This window comes from Bos mutus, chromosome 16 (genome assembly GCF_027580195.1).
Source record: "Bos mutus isolate GX-2022 chromosome 16, NWIPB_WYAK_1.1, whole genome shotgun sequence".
NCBI classification, from domain to species: Eukaryota; Metazoa; Chordata; class Mammalia; order Artiodactyla; family Bovidae; genus Bos; species Bos mutus.
The window spans coordinates 36,220,404-36,239,617 of NC_091632.1; the positions used below are offsets into that span (position 1 = coordinate 36,220,404).

At 57.1% G+C, this 19,214-nt stretch overlaps 1 protein-coding gene across 3 annotated transcripts in view; it reads left to right on the top strand.

Moving 5' to 3' along the window:
• The window catches only part of PRDM16 (PR/SET domain 16), a 340,177-nt gene that overhangs the window by 101,680 nt on the left and 219,283 nt on the right, over window positions 1-19,214 (top strand). For all 3 annotated transcript variants that reach the window (XM_070385088.1, XM_070385089.1, XM_070385091.1), the window contains exon 2: window positions 3,918-4,252. In XM_070385088.1, the coding sequence (XP_070241189.1) occupies window positions 3,918-4,252 (335 nt within the window). The remainder of the gene's footprint in view (window positions 1-3,917; window positions 4,253-19,214) is intronic.

Sequence of the window (19,214 nt, forward strand, 5' to 3'; positions counted from 1 at the left end):
GTCTGCACCCCTCAGTGAACCACTTAAAGGTGGGATCTTAGCTCACTTCTGCACTGGAGGGAGCCCCCGGGTTTTCAAGAAGCATCTTCTACTAACGGCTACTCTCCTGAGAAACACGTGACACCTGGCCTCTCAGCAGGCTGCAGCAGGGTGACCCCGGGAACCTCCCAGCCCGTGGTGGGACTGCCTCGTGCTGGAGGGATACGGGACCCCCACAGAGGGGCTTTCTCCTCCCTTCTTCTTGGGGTCTCTGGGGGGAGGCAGCCATGACCTTCCCACCCACAGGACCATGAAAAGGCAGGGTGCTGGCTGAGGTGGCCTCAGGCCTGCTGCTCAGGATTCATTGCCTCCTTTTACACGCTCAACACACACACCTGCTGTTGTCACACATATGCACACTCACATGTGCTCACATGTATGCACTCACATGTATGCACTCATACACACACTCTGTCACTCCCGGCTCCAGGGGGTAGCCCACAGCCTCCCAGAGCCCTGTGTGGTTTCATGGCTTCTCCTCCAAACCCTGCCATTCAGTGAAGGAGGAACCAGAACAAAACACCCCCTCATATCGACTCAGAGAAGCCCCCCTCATGCTCCCCCTGGCCGCAGGTCAAGGCTTAAATCTGCTGATTCCCGGGTTATGAGCAGCCAGGAGCTACAGAATCAGGGAAGGGCGGGGGGGTCTTTTCACCCTAATCACCCCTGACTTGGGATGCTGCTTGTTTGGCCAGGACAGGGTCATCAGCCCTGTGGGGATGATACAGGAAGGACCCTCTGCCCTGGCCAGTCGGGCACGATCTTGTTCACTGGGGCCTCCTCTCTCTCCAGACCCTGAAATCCTGGGCTTGGCTTGATATTTGGATGGGGCTTCTGGGTGGGCAGGAGTGTCCTCAGGGATCTGGGTTAGAGGGGCAGACAAGCTCCAAACTGGGTTTCAGCGTGAAGTCTGCCCCCAGCCCGGCTCCCTGGCTGGGACCCAGCCCCAAGGCAGGTGCTTTGTGGCTTCACCGCTGTGGCCGTGGGTCCTCTGTGGCTCTCCTCTTCTTCCTGTCCCTGCCTACACCGTCTGCTCTCCTTTCCTCTCTGCTTTTATTATTGGGTTGATCTCCTGGGAGAAATGTTGGGAATGACAGACTCAGTCATGAACCCTGAGCCTAAAACAACCGCAAAACCCCAGTGAAGGACCTCGGTCCCCTGATGAGTGGATAACGCTGCGGCCAGCCTAGATGCCAAGGTCGTAAAAACCTCCTGCTCTTGGCACTGCCTCTGGCCCTTCCAGGGAGCGTGGGCTGGGAATGTGCCGGGGGTCAGAGGCCTGGGTAGCAGGGGGCAGGGGCCAGGGGCAATGACACCCCCTCCCTGGAAATACCTGCCAGCCCTGGGCTGAGGGGCTCCTCAGGACCACCAGGGGCTGGTGGTCCCAAGGGCAGCCTGGCTGGGGCTCTGGGCCTTTCCATCCAGCCTCCCTGCTGCTCAGGGACCTCAGGAGAGGACAGTCTGTGCTCATCCTACACAGGCTTCAGCAGCGTCCGGACAGCCTTCTGCTTCCTGAGGGGCCTCGGGGGCTGTTCAGTTCATCTCCTATTTTCCAGGTGTTTTCTCTGCACCCTTAGGCCTCCTCTCAGCCATGTCCAAAAAAGAGCCTCCCCACGATCTCCGCTGGCCATGGGGCAGCCAAACGAGACCTGGGCTTTCCTGGTGGCTCCAGGCAATCACTTAACCCCAGTGACCGCAGAGGGTGGGAGGCGGGCAATGCACAGCTTTCCTTTAATCAGCAGGAAACACCGCCTTCTCTCCTAAGCTGTTTGCTCGGCCAGTAAATTAAACATGCCCTTCAAGCGTTGATTTTCCTCCAGTAGGTGAGGAGTTTGGGGAAGTAGAATTCAAACAGGAAAAAAGAAAAACTACCCAGAAAAACAAAAAAGAGCCCTGAGATGGGCATGCATGGATAGGAACAGGTCCTTCTTTCTGCCCAGTGCCTTCACACGAGGGGCTGGGCTCCTCACCAGCCGGACGCAAAGGTATCAGACCCTGGGTGGAGGGGGTGTCCCACCCAAGTCTGCTGGAGCTCCGTGCAGTCACCGGGTCACATAATAAGGTGGCATGTTAATTACTCCTCCCAATTCACCTTGGTGTACGCGCCCCAGGAAGGGCTGGGGGTGGTCTTTCAATCCTCAGCAGTCTTGGGTCCTTGGGATGGGTGCACACCAGCTGCCGTTCTGTTGTTGCATTTTTGAAAGGGTCCTATGAGTCAGTTAAAAAGGAACCGTTGGCCACTTAAAAGATAATAATTACTTCTGTGAACACTGCTAAATTAAATAAATGTTATCCCCATCATTTTTAAGACTTCGGTTTCTTTTGAAAGAAAACATTTTGTTATTTCTCCCACGCATCAGTTTGAGTCAGTGTGAGGACCCTGAAGTTCCCCTCTGCCTGGAGACGTCTCTCCTACCCTCCCATGTCAGGGAATGGGGAGGGGGCCACGAGATGAGAGCCAGGGTGACCACAGTGTTTGGGTCCCTTTCTGAGGTTTTCAAGTCCGAGAAGGAGGGCGGAAGCATCTGGATCAGAGGTCATCAGGCTCCGAGCGGGGAGCAGCTCACCTGCCACGCCTCCCACCCCCAGCCCCCTCCTCCTGTCTCTCTTCTCTGAGTTTTTTAATCTTACGAATGAGAGCCACCTCACGTGAAAACGGACCATTTTAAAGTGTACAATTCAGGGGCACGCTCGCCACCTTTGTCTGGTTCCAAAACATTTTCATCTCCCAAAGGAGACCCCAGGCCCACCAACCAGTCACCCCTACCCCACCATCACGGGTCCTGTCTCTGTGGGTTTGCCTCTTGTCCATACATTTGGCATGAATGGAATCTTAGGACTCGTGGCCCTTTGCGTCCAGCCTCCTTCACTCGGTGTGACACTCGCAAGGCTCGCCCGCGCTGCCCCTGTGAGGTCGATCTTCTTTATCTATATTGATGTGAACAGCCTGTTGTGCGTCTGGACCACGTTTGTTGATCCTCTCATGTGTTGCTGCCCTTGGGGGGCCTGGGGGTGAACATTGGTGGGATCCTCACCCCTGGCCTCCCCGTTTGGCACTGTAAGGCTGATGCCGGAGTGAAGCTGGTTTTCTGGCTGTTTGACCAGCTCGCTCGCCCTGTCCCCTCGCCCCTCCCACTCTTCATTACCTCTTCTGTGCTCAGGGCCACCCTCAGGTGGACTTCCAGGCGGCACTCTTCTGGGGACAGCTGCCTCTTAGGTTGGACCCCAAAGAAAGGGCCACACCGGACAGACAAGCTGGAGACCCTTTTGCTTAGTCCCGTGATCTGGGAGCCCCCAGGGCTCCCGAGTTCATGACTCAGCAGGCCTCTGTCCTAATCTGCCATTAAGTAGTCAGGGGACTTCTAGGAACCCTCCCCAGCCCCAGTACACTCCCACACCACCTCCGTCCCAGAGCATCCCAAATTTCACATAGCTCAAGTTCTGAGTCCCCCCCGAGATCTTGGGACTTGCCCCATTCCCCAATTCCAAGGCTGCAGACACAAACTGGTTCCAGAATGAATGCCTCATCACCAACCCCCCAGAGTGGAGCCCCCAAGAGTGTTTGCATTCTGGCTGTGCCCATCCCATAGAGCGTGGGCGTCCCTCCTGCCCTAATGCAGAATGGGCCAGTGTGTCCTCAGCCATTGCCAGGGGCTTTGGGAGCCTGGGGAGAACTCTGCTGACCTAGGGGGTCCGCATTGTTCCCCAAGTGTTGCTGGAACCTCCCCCTGGGAGCCCCTAGCAGAGGTGGGTGGGGGGCCCCTAGCAGAGTGGGGGGTGGCCAGCCCGTTTCTCTTCCGTCCCCTGTCCCGGGCGGCCCCTAAACTCGGGGCCCGGAAGCGGAGCTGCACAGGCTGACTCTGTGTTGTCTCCTCCAGGTGACGGCGACATTGTAAATAACATGTACGGGCCGGACCCCGACCTGCTGGCGGGCGAGAGCGCGGAGGACGAGACTGAGGACAGCATCATGTCCCCCATCCCCATGGGGCCGCCGTCCCCCTTCCCCACACCCAAGGAAGGCTCGCCATATGAGGCCCCGGTCTACATCCCTGAGGACATCCGCATCCCCCCGGGGTTCGAGCTCCGGGAATCCTCCATCCCCGGCGCCGGCCTGGGCATCTGGGCCAAGAAGAAGATGGAGGTGGGGGAGCGGTTCGGCCCGTACATGGTGGCGCCCCGGGCCACGCTGAACGAGGCGGACTTCGGATGGGAGGTGAGCCCTGCCGCGCGCGCGCGTGATTGATGGCGGCCGTTTGTCTCGTGGTTCATCTATTTATAAAACCGGGTTGACGGTGCTGCCTGAGGCGGGAGGCTGGGTCGCAGAGAGTGCTGAATTTCCCAGGCTTATTTTATCCCGCGGCTTGCATGACGCGACTCCAAAAACACCAGAGGCCTAGTGGACGCCGGGAGGCCCCCGTCCGCCGCACCCGCTCTCTTCCCGGAAATGTGTCTTTAATGAGCTCATGTCTTAAACCCCTCGAGCTTCCCGTCTGGATCTTAGGTGCTAAGGCTGCCATCTCCGCAGGACTTTGGGGATCGATGATAGTCTCCCAGAACAAGGTCTCTGCTCCCGGGAAAGTCCTCAGATGGGGGCCCAACTCCAGGCAGAGCAGCACGTGTCTGGTGGCCACACTGCCCTAGATGCCCCAGGTGCATCCATGCCCTGGGCCTCCTGCTGATCTGCTCGGGTCAGCTGGCTCCCTAAGAGGAGCTCCCGCTTCTCAGATTAGCGGGGGCAGAGAGGAGAGTCTTGTGGTTTTGATTTCCCTGATGATCCAGGCCTGGCTCGGCAGTCCTGGAGGCTGCGTGTGACCTGGAGAGGGAGGCTGATTAGGTGGGGGGTGGGGGTTGACAGCCATGAAAGGGCCCTTCCTCTGGAAGCATCCTGCTCTGACCACGAGGGACACTGGGCCCCAGTTCAGGGGGCTTTCAAGGTGGTCTCCTAAGGACCAGGGCCCCAGGAAAGCACACTCCCCTCTAGTCCTGGCCTCTCTTCAGGCCCCACAGAGCCAGCGTGCAGTGATATTTTGGGCAGGGACCCTGCCTGGACGGAAAATGCAAGTGCCAACCCAGATTCCTCCTGGGTGTTTCACCACTTCCAAAAGTGCTTGGATGGTGGTCAGAGCTAGGAAGGGGAGAGCCATCCAAGGAGGGAAGAGGGACCTGTGGGGCTGGCAGCTGTATCCCCTGCCAGTGGTTCAAGGTGGTGGGGCTCGGGGAGCTGACTCCCCCAACTGCTCGTTGGCTTTGGAAAAGTTCCCATGCTGTGTGTCTCTCAGGGTCTGTGGTCAGTGAGGGGCCATCTTTGCCCTCTGATGAGTCTTTACCATCTAGAAGGCTTCTCTTAGGGACATCACTGTTCCCTGAAGACTCGGGGTGCACAGTGCATGACCCTTGTGCATCCCTCAGGGGACCCTCAGCAGCCCTTGAACATCTCCGCCGGTCTGGTCCATCAGCTTTTGAAACCCTCTGAAAAGGTCTCACAGAGTCTGGCTTAGCCATGTGCTGGTGGTGGTACTGCAGACCTGAGACCCCCATTCCCTTCACAAGGGAGGATATGGGGGCCCCCCAAACGCTGGACACCCTGATTCTCCTGCAAGCGGGTTTGTGGTAGCACATGAGGTATGGACATCAGAGGATGCAGAAGCCCCCTACCAGCTGACAGCCCGAGCTCCGTGGATGGCTTTGAAGGTTTAGAGAGGCAGTGGGTTGACCAGATGGATGAAGGAGCAGGCGTGCCAGGACTCACCATGGCTGAGTGGTGGAGGCCACCGTTGCACTGTGTGAACCGGCCTGTCTGTCCCCTGCTGTTCCCAGGTGGCTGACTCTGTGTGTGTGCCTGTCAAGGTCGGGTCACCTGCAGAACAGGTGGGAGGGAGCAAAGTGAGGAGTTGGGAGGTGAGGCCCTCTTGGGGGCAGCTCATATGCTCTTCAGAGATCCACAGGGTGGCCCTCGCTGGGCCGAGAAGAGTGTGTTCACATGATGTGACCGGTAAGTGGCTTGGGCTGTAGGATGGCCTGTCCTGGACTTCCCACCTGGCTATTTTCAGGAGGAATTTTGGGGTTTGTGTGATGTGCTCAGAAAGGCCCGGACTACTGAATTAGGAGACAGCTTCAGATGTTGGAGGGTAAACGAACCCTTCATGTAGTGTGATGGATGACCTTGAGGTGACCTGATTCTCATTGGTTCAGATGCAGGCCTCTGTTTGCTCTAATTTTAAAGAAACGGCCTGTATCACGGCCACCCCCGGTGCCGGGCCTGGTACAGGCCGTGCTGTTATCTACCCGGCACCTGTTGACTTTGCGATATTATTTGTCCTTGTGTACGTGCAGGATCGCTCCCCTCCGAGGTGCCTCCTGCCCCACCCCAGGCAGCGCCTTGATTCCGGGGCCCAGACCTGACTGCCACCTTTCCTGCCGGCCCTGGCAGATATTTGCTCTGCGTCCACGTCCTCACGTCGTGTTCCAGATGCACTGTGTGACTTGCCTGACCTTGTCTCCTTGGCGAGTTCAGGCCTGACCACCTGTTCTGGGGCCATCTCTGGGCTTCCTGGCCTCCTGTCCTATCCCCTCCAACACAGTCATGAGCAGCTGTTGGCGTCGCCGTGGTCATGGTCAAGCCCCAAGAGCAGAATTGAGCACCCCCAAACCCATGGTGAACCTGCTTTGGCCTGAAATAAATCGTGAGGTTGAGGTGGTTTCTTTCTAGCTCCCTGGATCTCTGGGCAGAAGTCAAATAGCCTCACTTATGTCCCCAAACAGGAGACTGCTGTGTCACTTGGTTCCTGTGTCCTCCTCCTGGTGACAGTGTCTGTCAGTGGGCCTCACTGCCCTTGATGGACAGGTATGGTCCTTACCTTCACTCTGCTGCAAACAGGGCCCAGACCAGGAGTGGAGAAGCCAGGCTCCAGAATCTAGACCTTTCCATGGCTCCGGACAGCAGAGGGGCCTCCAGAGGAACCCCAAGTCCCGAGTAAGGCGGCTGATTGTGTCCTTGCACCCTGCAAATGCCCGCTCCAGGCCTGCGGTCTGCTCAGCCCCGTGAAGGGTTGGGAACAAAGACGATCACTAGGACAGCGTCAGTGTCTGAGCATCCCGGCTGGGGACGCCAGACAGACTGAGGCAGGGCCCGGGGACAGCACCCGCAGGCCCACAGTCCAGTCCTGAATGTTGCATGTGTCATTACTCAGTGTCACCACAGTACTTGAGCGTTGTCAGTCAGTGTGATTTGATGTGACTACGGTTTACATGGCATTGAGTCACTGAAGACGAACAGACCATCTTCTAGCAAAGATGGCAAAGCAGCTCCGAGAAGGAGCCAGGATGGTTCTGGATCCTGAGGGGCGGTGGGTGACAGCTGTGCTTGTGTCCTAGCCTGGGTCAGAGCATGGTTGCTCCCACGGGGTCTGGTCTGGAGGTGCAGCAGGGGAGGAAGATCTAGGGAGATCCCCTTGCAGACACAGGACGGGTGTCTCTCGGAGGACTGGCTCAAAATCAAGGTCAAACTGATGATTCTTACCGTCATTTCACTGAAACAATTTTCTTTCTACTGGGAGAACAGAATTCCTGTTCTGGGCCATTTCACTTAACTGAAACCCAAGGGTCCCACGTCATTTTCTTTCTGTGGTGAGGTTTCTGGTGACTCGACCCTTCTGACAAAAGCATTTCTGTCCCTGCTGGGGTGGCGTGGGTGACCTCGCACCTTTCAGGGTCAAGGTAGCAGGAGCATCCTGGTTTGTGCAGGAATTTTACTTGAGCGAAACAGGAAGGCATGGGTTAGCCCCATGGCTGGGTATCCTCCTCCTGTTGTTCACCTGCTTTGTCTTCACATGGGCGTCAGGAAAATTTGATAATTCTAAATATTCCCCCTACCCTGACCCTGAGTGTTCTGAGGGAGGCCGGAAGTGAGTTCCTCATTTTGGGGAAAAAGCACAGCTCTGCTCTCCATGCACCCGGACCTGGCAGCCGTGTCCTTGGACACAGACAGGAGCTTGGGGGTGAGTGGAACACGGCTCCCTGGGCTCCATCTCAAAGGGAGGTGTCTGTCCCCTGCCCAGGACTCCTAGCCCCTCCCCTCCAGACACCGCCTGCCCGCTGACGCCGCCACCACTCACCCTCCCAGAATAAATCACCTCGTGATTGCATTCTATTGCCCCAGGGTCTGAAAAACAATGATTTTGATCATTTGTTGAGTAAATCATGACATTTATCATCGTGCTGTTTATTTTGCTAATTAAGAGATGGCTGCGAGTGGCAGGCCCGAGGGAGCCGGCTGTGGAACCCGCTCCTCGGAGGTGCCACCTGCCCCGAGGCGGGACCCCGCAGCTGTGCTTGGGTTGGGGCGGCCGCACAGGCCCCCAAGGGGAGGCACGGGAGCCATTTGCACACTGAAAGCACCCGGCTCTGCTTGTCTCCCCCAGAAAGGCGGGCTCTCTGGTGCCCAGCGCGCTGCCCAGCCTGTAACCGACACTCAGGCAACGTCTGTCAAAAAAAAAAAACACGTCTGCCTCTGTTTAAGGAGCTGGTGGAAAATGTTAACGTGAATTGATGGGGTTTCAATTATCTGAAGAATTTACTCGAGTGGATTACCTCATCCTTTTGGCCGTGGTTCCTGAATATTAATACACATGTTCATTTGCTCAATCAACAAACATCTATGTCTGGCCCAGGGACTGTGGGAAGCTCCAGGGTCAGCGGGGAAAGGCTGCCCCGTCTCTCCAGTGCTACAGTCATGCGGTCCCCAAGCCAGCGCCTCTGGGGTCTCCGCTCTCCCTGGACGGCTCTGGTGAGGGCAGGACCTGACGGCCACCCCTGTGGACCATGGGCTGCCAGAACATCCAGAGATGCCAGGTAGGGATGTTCCAGGCCAGGGCTGGTACCCAGCTCTGCATGCTTAGATTCTGAGACACTGTTGTGAATGTGAGACTGAGTGATGATCCAGAACCCCTGACCCTGAAGAAGGGCATGGGGTTGAGGAAGTGAGCTCTGCTTGTGCCCACTGGTCCCCCTACATGTATATATTTTTAGAAGAAATAATGCTTCCTCTTCCAAGCTGGGGCCATGTGTCCTTAAATTAAGGAGGAGCTAAAGGTCTATTTTTGGTCCCAAGTGGCAGGAAGACGAGGAAGCCCAGTGGGGTGTCTGTTCCCTGAGACTCAGGGTGTCAACACAGTGGGAGCTTGGCCTCTAACATCTCAGGGACAGAATATGGTGGGGTTTCCCAAGGCTCGTGACACATGCATAAACATGTGGTATGGAGATCCGAGGACTGAGGATGCTTTTCTAGGTCTAAGGGCTGAGACCACATTCACTGAGACAGATAGAGGGGCAGGTGTTCTTGGGGCTCTGGCCTCTGTGCCCGGCCCCTGACACCTGCCCAAGCCTGGCTGGGGGTCAGGTGGGCACCCCAAGACTGCAACCACATGGCCCCAGCTGAGCCCCTGATCTCCGTGGGAAAAGGCCTCCTCTTCTTTCTTCTGCACTTACACCCTCACACTCTGGCTTCAAGGACCCTGTCCTCTGTCCTGCTGAGCTGGCCACAGATGCCAGCACAGACTCACAAACACCCCAAGGCTCCCTGCCCCTCAGGCCATCAAGTCAATACTCCTGCTATAATGGAGCACCCACCTTCCCCTGGGACAGAGTTCCCAAGGCTCCTGGGAATGGGCTTTAAGCCTCTCTACTTCCTGCTATGTAATGACCTAATAAGAAACCCCAGCCACCTAGAGACAAACGTGTGTGCTTGACTCATCGCCTAGACGAACTGGATGCCTCTGGTGGCCCCAGAAGCATGAGCTTCCCAGCGCCATGCCCCCTGCATTGACCTCCCGGCGCTCTGCCCCCTTCTGCCTTCACCTCCTGGTGCTGTGGGCTCCTGTCTGGCCCCCACAGGGACAAGGCCACGAGCACCACCACAGCCAGAACTGCCATTCCCCAGGATTCAGAAAGGAAATGTCCATCCTCCAGGAGAAACACCAGCAGTGACCAGCGGTGAGTCTGGACATGCAGATGTTTCATCACCAGCAGCCTCTGTGGAAGCGGAGCTGCCGCTCAGCCAATGGACAACCTCTTCTGCACCCCAGAATCATCAGCAGCCTCAGGATCTGGGCACTTTCTGCCCTGACCAGCCCTGTGGATGGACCCGCAGCCCCAGAGCAGCGGGAGAGGAAAGCTGGGCCCAGCAGCCCCTTCCGGCATTCCAGGTGACTCCAAGAGGAGGTTCACCTAGCCTGGGAGGAGGGGCAAGCCCTGACTGAACAATGGCCGGCTGCCAAGTTTGCAGAGAAAAATGTGACAGCTGGTACTTGAAGGTCAGGACTGTCCTTCAGGTGTTTCCAGGGCATCTGAGACCTGAGAGCAGAGATCTCTGTCAGTGGGACTCATATGGAAACCCCCGGAGCATCAGAAATACAGGTGCCCAGACCCCACCCCAGAGATGCCAGGCTTTGGCCAAATGGAGGGACCAGCCATGTGTATCTGTCCAGGATGGTCTTGGTTTTTGCACCAGAAGTTCCAACAATCCTCCCTGGGTTTGTGAAAACTCCCAGGAACTTATAATGTGCCGTGTGGGTGAGAGCAGCCAGTCTGGAAAGAGAGAGGGGGGAATCCTTTCAGGCCTGCAGCATCTGTGTTAGGGGCCCTGGCAGGAGGGCACAGCTAGGAGCACTGACGGAGCAGAGGTTTCCGAGAGGACCACCACCCTTCTCCCGCTGTGATCCCTCCACTGGGGGGTCCAGGTGAGGGGGACGATTTGCCATGGGTCGCTGAGGGTAACCTGACACTTCAACAGGCGATGCTCCTGCAAGGACTGGCTCATCCCAGAGGCACCCGGAGGCCAGTGCAGGCGGCCATGCTGTGTGACGCACACGTACACTTCCACTTTCTTCCACACGCATTCCCTGCAGGGACCACACTCCAGCATTTTCTGTGCATCCTTCACCCTAAAGCTGTAACAGTGTGTGCTCTTGCTGACACAGTCGGGGGTGGGGGTGCACCTTGCTCCTTTTTATTTCACTCTTAGACTGTCTTATTGTGTTTACTCTTGGAATTCCAGCCGTGCGGGAAAGTACTGTGGCCAGGCTGGCACAGGGGGCCAGGACTGGTTTCAGCTCCAAAGACTGGGCCTCCTGCTGGTCCGACGGCCTCACTCGCAGGGTGTGGTATTCTTGGTCCCTGTCCTTGCCTGTCCTTTCTCTCTGCAGCACCAGAATGCACACTGGGACCTTCCTGGGCGCATCCCACCCCCCAGGGACCGGGAGCCCGGAAGCTGTCTGTACTCTGCCCTCCTCTGCCCGGCCAGCTAATTCACCCCTTACACTGACTCTGCTTCTGTGCTGTCTGGGGCTTATTTTAGGCCTAGAAACGTGGCAGGGCTTTTCTCTTTCCATAGTGATTTTCTGAATGTGTTTAGGAGGCATCACGTATATTGAGAAAGCGTCCAAAGTCGTAAGTCACCGCTCAGTGAACGTTCACACCCGTGGAAACAACACCTGGATGGTTAACAGGTCTGGGGACCTCTTATCTGGGAAATCTGGGAACCCGGATTCGACAAGGGGGCCATCCTGTGGGAACAGGGCCGAGTGGGAGGCGGCCTGGGAGCGCTGGGGCAGAGGGGTGGGGGCCACAGAGGCCCGCGCCATCTCGTTTCCCCAGGAACCGCTCCCAGCGCAGCTCCTCTGCCATCTCTCCCAAGCACCATGACATCAGGTCCAGACGTTTTTAGCCCAAGAATGCCATGAAACCCTGCACTATCTTCGGCCCAGCTCCGAGGCGCGGGTATATAAGGAATTTTCGGAAAAAGGACAGAGAATGACTAAGAATACCTCCCTGGTAGTTCTTCTTTATTTCCTTAAGGGGTAATAACTCAGCCACAGTCCAGCAGAGGGTACTTTCTTTAAATAGAGCATTCTGATTCACAAGCGAAAAAGGAAATAAATATTTTCTTTTCATATTCGAGAGACGTCCATGAATACCAACTTCTTAAATGGTATTTTACCATCCGCATCTCTCTCACACACGCACACACACGCACACACACACACACACACACACATATACACCGGTGACACAAGCCCATCCTCACCCCAGAATGGCTGCTTGTGAACCAGAGATGTGGACTAGCCTCAGGTTGTCAGAAGGAAGTGAGAGGAAGGCAGATGGAGGGGATGACGTCTTCGCCCGGGACCCGGGCTCACCCTTCCTGCTGGCTCTCTGTCTCCTCGTCCCCCCTCCTCCTTCTTTCTCTTTTATCCTTAAGGGAAGTGGGGTCACACATTCAGGGATCATGACAAAGGCACCTGGGTCCCTGTGCTGGGCAGGACTGGTGAGGCTGGGGCAGGCTGACCAGGCCAGGAGGGTGGACAAGAAGGAAGCCCTGGCATTCACTAGGCGTCTGCTGTATGCACATGCCAGCCATGCCAGGCTCTTCCTGATTTGTGATTCTCATTCTGTCTGTGGTCAGATCCCATGCCCCAGCCCCATGGACTGCACTGGGACTGGCAGGCATTAATGCCTACCCCCTGGGCGCCCCACTGTGAAATTCTCTGGATCCCAGAGGCAGCTTTCAACCTTGCTGGAGCCAGGATTCTGAGATGGTCCCAGGGTGCTGGGAGCCTGGCTGGTGGGAGATGTGTTCAGTTCAAGCAGGAACTGTGGGGACCCCATCCCAGAAGATCAGTCTGTGAGGCACAAAACCCAGATTCCACCCCCATCCAAAAGAAAATCTTTTTCACCCGTTTGCCTCAGGCTTTGATTCCGTGAAGCTATGGTTCTCAAGTGATTGTGTTGAGAATTCTTGAGGCGCCTTCAAATGCAGGTTCAGGGCTCCACCCTTACCTCTGTGTGTGTGTGTGTGTGTGTGTGTGTGTGTGTGTGTAAGTCACTCAGTCATGTTTGACTCTTTGCAACCCCATGGACTGTAGCCCACCAGGCTCCTCTGTCCCTGAAATTCTCCAGGTGAGAATACTGGAGTGGGTTGCCATTTCCTTCTCCAGGGGCTCTTCCCAAACCAGGGATTAAACCCAGGTCTCCTGCACTGCAGGCAGATTCTTTACCGTCTGAACTACCAGGGAAGCCCCACCCTTACCTAGTGGATTAGCATTCCTTATGGGAGTCCCCAAGAACCTGCATTCTAATTAGCAGTGGAAGAGGGGGCACTAGGAATTCTCCATTTATGGGTGGAAGCCCAGAGAAAGAGGCTTCACTTGAATCTACCTGCACTCCCCCGACCCGCCCTGTGTGTCCCACCACTGCTGGACCCCAGAGCTGGGAGCAGCCTGGCTGCCACCAACAGAAGGATCCCACCCCCACCATACAGCTAGCCTTTAGCATGGCTCTCCTCGGGTGGGTAGCCCCCTGGAAACTGACAAGCGACAAGACCCCCCTCCCAAGGGCATTGCAGTGATGGTCAAGGTTGGGGGGAAGGCCCAGACACCAGCTGTCCATGTCATGCCTGGAGATTACTTGGTGCATCATCATTTCTCACCTTCACTGTGCAGGTGGGAGGTCCAAGCCCTAGAGAGGGAAGGGAGTCCCGCTGGGTCATAGGGTAGTTTGGCATAGGGGCAAGAGACCAGGCAAGGGACCCTCAGGCAGCTTCCTTCAGCCCTACCTCTTGACTCTGCAGTTCATGCAGACAGCATGTGCTGAGACCAGGGACTGGGCAGCCCCCTGACCCCTCCCCAGAAGTTAGAGCAGCCCCCAGCCCACGTGGGTACTCTGTCTTCACCACTCTGTCCAGGCCTCAGCTCCTCCATGGGAATGGGGACCAGTAAGGCAGGGAGTGGTCCAGACATAGCCCTTGGCCTCCTCTCTCTGCACCTGCACTGCTGGCCCAGCCGAGGTGGCTCTCAGGTTTGGCCTGGGCCGCCCGTGGCCCTGCCTTCTCCAGGCTGACCCTGCCTTCAGGAAGCGTGTGGTGGGATCCACCTGCTGAGACTGACGCATCTGCAGCATTGCTCATTTACACAGACAGATTATGTCAAGTACTTTCCCAACAGTAGCCTCTTATAGAGTATAACGGGCTGGAGGGCAGCCCCTCTGAGCGCGGGCAGCTACTGGCCAGGCGGCTCCCCGGGGACCCCCAGCACGGCCTTGGCCAGCCTGTCATCCGCTCCCTCCCTCCCTGCTGGTCAGATGAACGTCCCAGGCCTCGCAGGCCATAAAAGGTCTCCCTGGGTCATGGGACAGGGTGTGGACCTCCCCGCCAGGCCTGCTTATCAGAGCTTCTCTCGAGGTGAGAATTTTTGTGGGCTGGTCACCTCCAGGTTAGGAATGTGCTCTCATCATGTCACAGGCCACTTCGGCTCAGCCAGAAACCAGGGTGACCCAACCACTCCCCGCCCGTCGAGGGGCAGTGGCCGCCGGAGATCTCCTGCAGGACGTCCTCTCCTGCTCTGTCCAGGGCTGGCGTGGTGCTTCCTCCGCTCTCTTGGGCCCACAGGACACTGAGATGTGGCTGGGTTTGCTCTGATGGAGGCCGGGTCAGGCCAGGACGCCCTTTGAGTGTGAGAGGTCAGCCTGGGCGCACAGCAGGAGGCCCCACGGGAACAGCCGGAGTCAGCGTTCTGGCGCATGGTGGCCCCTGCCTGCTTTCACATTGTTTAGAGCACAGAGAGCAAAATGGCCTAAAGGTGATATTTCAAGTCAGCCGATGGGATGCCCGTTGGTGTAGGTGGTGGTGTCTCCTCCTTGGAGTGGGAAGATGCTGAGTCAAGGATGCTCTGTCATCACTCAGGAGTCAGCGTGCTCCCTGCTCACCTGTGTGCCCGGCTACCTGCGACACATGATGCCGTGTTTCCAGGCAGTGGCTTGAAGAGAGGCACCGGCCTCCCGGGCAGTGCCCAGGGTGTGCATGCGCCGCATCCTGCCCTTCTGTCCCAGCTGCGCACCCTCTTCCTGGCCAGGCAGCGCGGGGCTGGGATCACCAGCCCCCAGTGGGCCGCAGGAAGTACCTTGTCTGGCTTTCAGGCCGCGTCCCTGCCTCCTGGGCTAATGCCCAGTCTAATTGCACATCCCATTGTGTCGTCCCTGTTCAATCATGTTCAGAAATACCTCCATCCCCTCCTTGCCCATTCAGATCTCTCTCAAGTCCATTCTGGCTTATCAGCACAGCCATTTCAGGAGCGGAGCTAAGATTTCTGCCATTTAGGCCCGAGGCATTGTCTGTCCCTGTGGCGGCGGAGATAAACCCTCACCCAGAACAAAGTCGCAATGACCTTTTACAAGTAGAAGCAGCCTTGTTTCCCTCCAGACTCATTTATCAGCCTTCCTTTCAGCCTGGCGCGCAGCGGAGGCCTGGGAGAGCACTGCCAGGCGGGGGTGGACGGGGATTAGGACGCCCGGCTGCTTCGTTCTCCGAGGCCCCTCGGGGTCCATGGGGACAGAGCTGTGCGTGGCTCTGGGGAGGGGCGGTGCTCACCAAAGAGGGTGGGGCCTGCAATGGCCGGGCCTGAGCAAGGTGATCATGTCCCCTGCCCTGGCCTCCTTCAGGGCCAAAGTAAAACCTTGTGGACCAAGCCTGAGGCAGGCTGGACATAAGTGGCAATGATGCTGATGAAATGGCCTGCATCTCTGGAGCCTCCAGGCTGGCCTCTGAGCTTTGCGGCAGCTCACAGGTTTGCCCCACAGACCCCAGATAGCCTCCTGGCATCGGGCCAGCTTGGCAGGAAGCTGGGAGGAGAGGTCTCTTCCAGGCCAGATACCATAAGAGTCAACATGGGTGGTGCTTTGGGGCAGAGGCCCTTCCCAGGAAAGTATTTCTAGAAGGTTCCAGTTGCCTTGGCTCCTGGAGCTTCGGTCACATGGGAACAGCTCGTGGATGGACCATAATGAGCCTCATGTGCGTGAAGCACCCCAGGACCCAAGGAGTGTGTGCCCCTTCTTTCAGTCTCAAGTCTGAGCTTTCAGAGGTGACTGGCACCCTCAGGGGTCCAGGCTGCAGCCCCATATCCTCTCTCCCCACCAACCTGGGAGACTAGAGGTTCAGGTCCTCGGGGTCACTGGGGGCTGACCTCTGGAACTCCTTGGTACAGGTAGTAGGTCCTGGGGTGTCAGACACCCCTAAACTAGAGATGGGCCCCCTCGACTTTCTCTCTTCTCCTGTCTTTACAGCAGGGACCCCACAGTGATGACTACCCAGGCTCTGAGGGGTCCCCTTTTGTTGCGCAGCTGCACAACCAGGGGCCTCCCAGGAGCAGAGTTACTCTTGGCAGCACCTGAGCCAAGGCAGAGGGCAGGCCCAGCTCACCTGCCAAAGTCGCCCTGGATGTGGCCGGAGTCTCTGTGGGCCCACTGAAGCCCTCTATCGGAAGCTTAACTTTAGACTCAATGTTAAGAAGAGACTGAATTTCCCTGGTAGCTCAGTTGGTACAGAATCCGCCTGCAATGCAGGAGACTCAGGTTTGATTCCTGGGTCGGGATGATCCCCCAGAGGACGGCATGGCAACCCACTTCATTATTCTTGCTTGAAGAATTCCATGGGCAGAGGAGCCTGGTGGGATACAGTCCTACTACTGCTGCTGCTGCTAAGTCTCTTCAGTCGTGTCCGACTCTGTGTGACCCCATAGATGGCAGCCCACCAGGCTCCCCCGTCCCTGGGATTCTCCAGGCAAGAATACTGGAGTGGATTGCCATTTCCTTCTCCAATGCATGAGGGTGAAAAGTGAAAGCAACTGAAGTTGCTCAGTCATGTCTACTCTTAGCGACCTCATGGACTGCAGCCTACAAGGCTCCTCTGTCCATGGGATTTTCCAGGCAAGAGTACTGGAGTGGAGTGCCATTGCCTTCTCCAGGATACAGTCCATGGGGTCACAAAGAGTGAGACACGACTGAGCGACAAAGCACAGCACAACGCTAAGAAGTGACCACGAGGTCTCCCCTGGGATCTAAAGAACAAGCTTGGGTCTCCCTGATGGTGTGCTGACTCCCCTGAAGACGCAGTGGAGCTTGGCGTGCTTGTCCTGCCCTGGGCCAGCCTGACCAGTGTCTCTGGGAGTCAAATCCCCCAGGAGATGACCGCCCAGAGGCTCCAGCATCTTGTCTTTTTACTGGCCCCAAACACCTTACCAGAAGATGCTGCCTGCAGCCGTTTGGCATGGACTTCAGTCCGGACCCTGTGATGGATGGGAGAGAGTGAGTGATGGATGAGAGGCTGGGGGGATGGAAGAGGAGGAAGGGAAGGAGGAAGGATAAGAGGAAGAGGAAGAAGACATCAGGGATGAGGGCCTGAGTGAGGACTCTGGGCAGGCTGCTTGGGAAGCATGAATCTTGTTGCCTTCATTTGAGGAGGGAGATGGAAAAGGGGTCCAGTTTGCATTTTGATAAAAGTCTTCAGACTCCACTGCTGCTGTCATGGAACTGCAGGAGAGGCACTTCCCTCGTCTGTAAAGCCTGCTCTGGTGGGGATGACGCATGTGATGCTGACTTGAAAGCCTGTCCAGGGATGGTGGACATGAGCTCCGGACTGAGAGGGACTGGCTTAGACATTCTGGGGGCAGCCCAGCCTGGGCCCTGCCTGTCCGAAGACTGCTGGACCAGCTAAGCTTCCAGAGCCTCTGCTGCCTGCCCCGCACACCCAGTGGCCCTGGGGACCAATCCCTGGTGAGGTTCAGACTGGTCATCACCAGAGCTTCTGAGTCAGCCCTGAGGACAGACAAGGGACGGCTCCTCGGAGCAGCGGGCCCTCAAAGGTCATCGCAGGACCGAGGGCAGTGGAGTTACTAGTTTCCCTGTGCTGCCCTCCCAGGCCTGGGCCCCTGCTTTTACCCACACTTGCTTCACTCAGACAGACGTACAGTTCATGCCAGGCCCTGACCCTACAGGCTCGCTTGGGAACCCATGACCCACTGACAGCCCGCAGATGACACCAGAATCCCAAACTTTTGAGGGTCTGTCTAGGATTGACCTCCTTATTTAATCCCCCTTGGAATCTAAAATACAGTAAGGATGGGGTCCCCCAGAGAGTGGGCCAGTGGGCCCGTGGGCCCAGAGCAGGCTGTGAACATGGGGCTCCCACTCCCCTCTCAGGATTGCATGGGCCTCGGGCCACTCCCAGCATCCGGTGGGTCCTCCGAGCCTGGATAGAGGAGGCAGGTTCGCCAGCCGGATACCCTGGGATGGACAGCGTCCTGCTCCAGGTCAGCGCTTTACCCCGCCCTTCCTCTGCCTTTACTGAGCTGACAGAGCCGAAGGATTCCCCCCTTTGCAGGCCTGGGGTCCAGCCTGTAGTGCGGATCCAGCACCTCTGGCTTCCTGCTTTAGCTGTCCCTGCCCAGGTCCACAGACATTACACGTCCACCAGGCAGGGCACTGAGGGGCCCACTGCCCCCTGGGGCACGACTGTCCTAAGCCCCCCTGGCCCCTGCCAGTGCCCTGCGCCTCTGGATCAGAGGTTGGAGATCAGGAAAGCTTAGCAGCTGCCCCTGTGTCAGGGAGAGAGAACACTTCCTGGGGCAGCCACCCAGCTACTCAAGACCCTCACGGTCCTCAGAGGCAGTAGCCTTTAAGGGTCAGGCTTCGCCCCTCCAGCAGCCCATGTTGCTCTCAGGGTGCATAGCCTTTTGAGGTGGCTCCCCTGGGGGTGTTGTCTGGCCCTTCACATCACCTCCTGGGAGATGTTCCTCCTCTCTATTTTACAGAAGAGAAAACTGCCTCTTGGGAAGAGCAGCTGAGGTTACTGATGGAGCAACTGCCCCCTAAGACATCAGAGTCCTGCTCCCAACCTGGGGTTTGTTTTCAGGAAATGGAGGCGTGTCTCATGCTGAGGGATTCTAGACTTGGGGAGACTTAGAGAGACGTGGACAACCCTGGGAGACACTGGGAGAATTCGGCAGACCTGGGGAGAGGCTGGCAAGGCCACCCCACTGGTTGCCTGGCACCCCGGGTGTCAGGGCTGTTCTTGGATCCTTTATCTGAAAGCGCCTTTGAAACCCCAGGACAAGCAGGACCTGCCATGCCATTATCAGGGCGGTATCACCCCCATTAACACTGAACAGGCGGGGGTTAGAATGGCCACTTCCAGCCTTTCTTTGTTTGTTCCTTTTAAACATCAGATAAATTCGTGAGGCTTTCTGAGAGGCAATGTACAGGTTACTAAGATGTTTGTGTCACAGGGGCTGGGGTCCAGAGAGTGGACAGAGACCCAAATAGCCACCCCTCGGTTTCTTCACTTGTTAAGC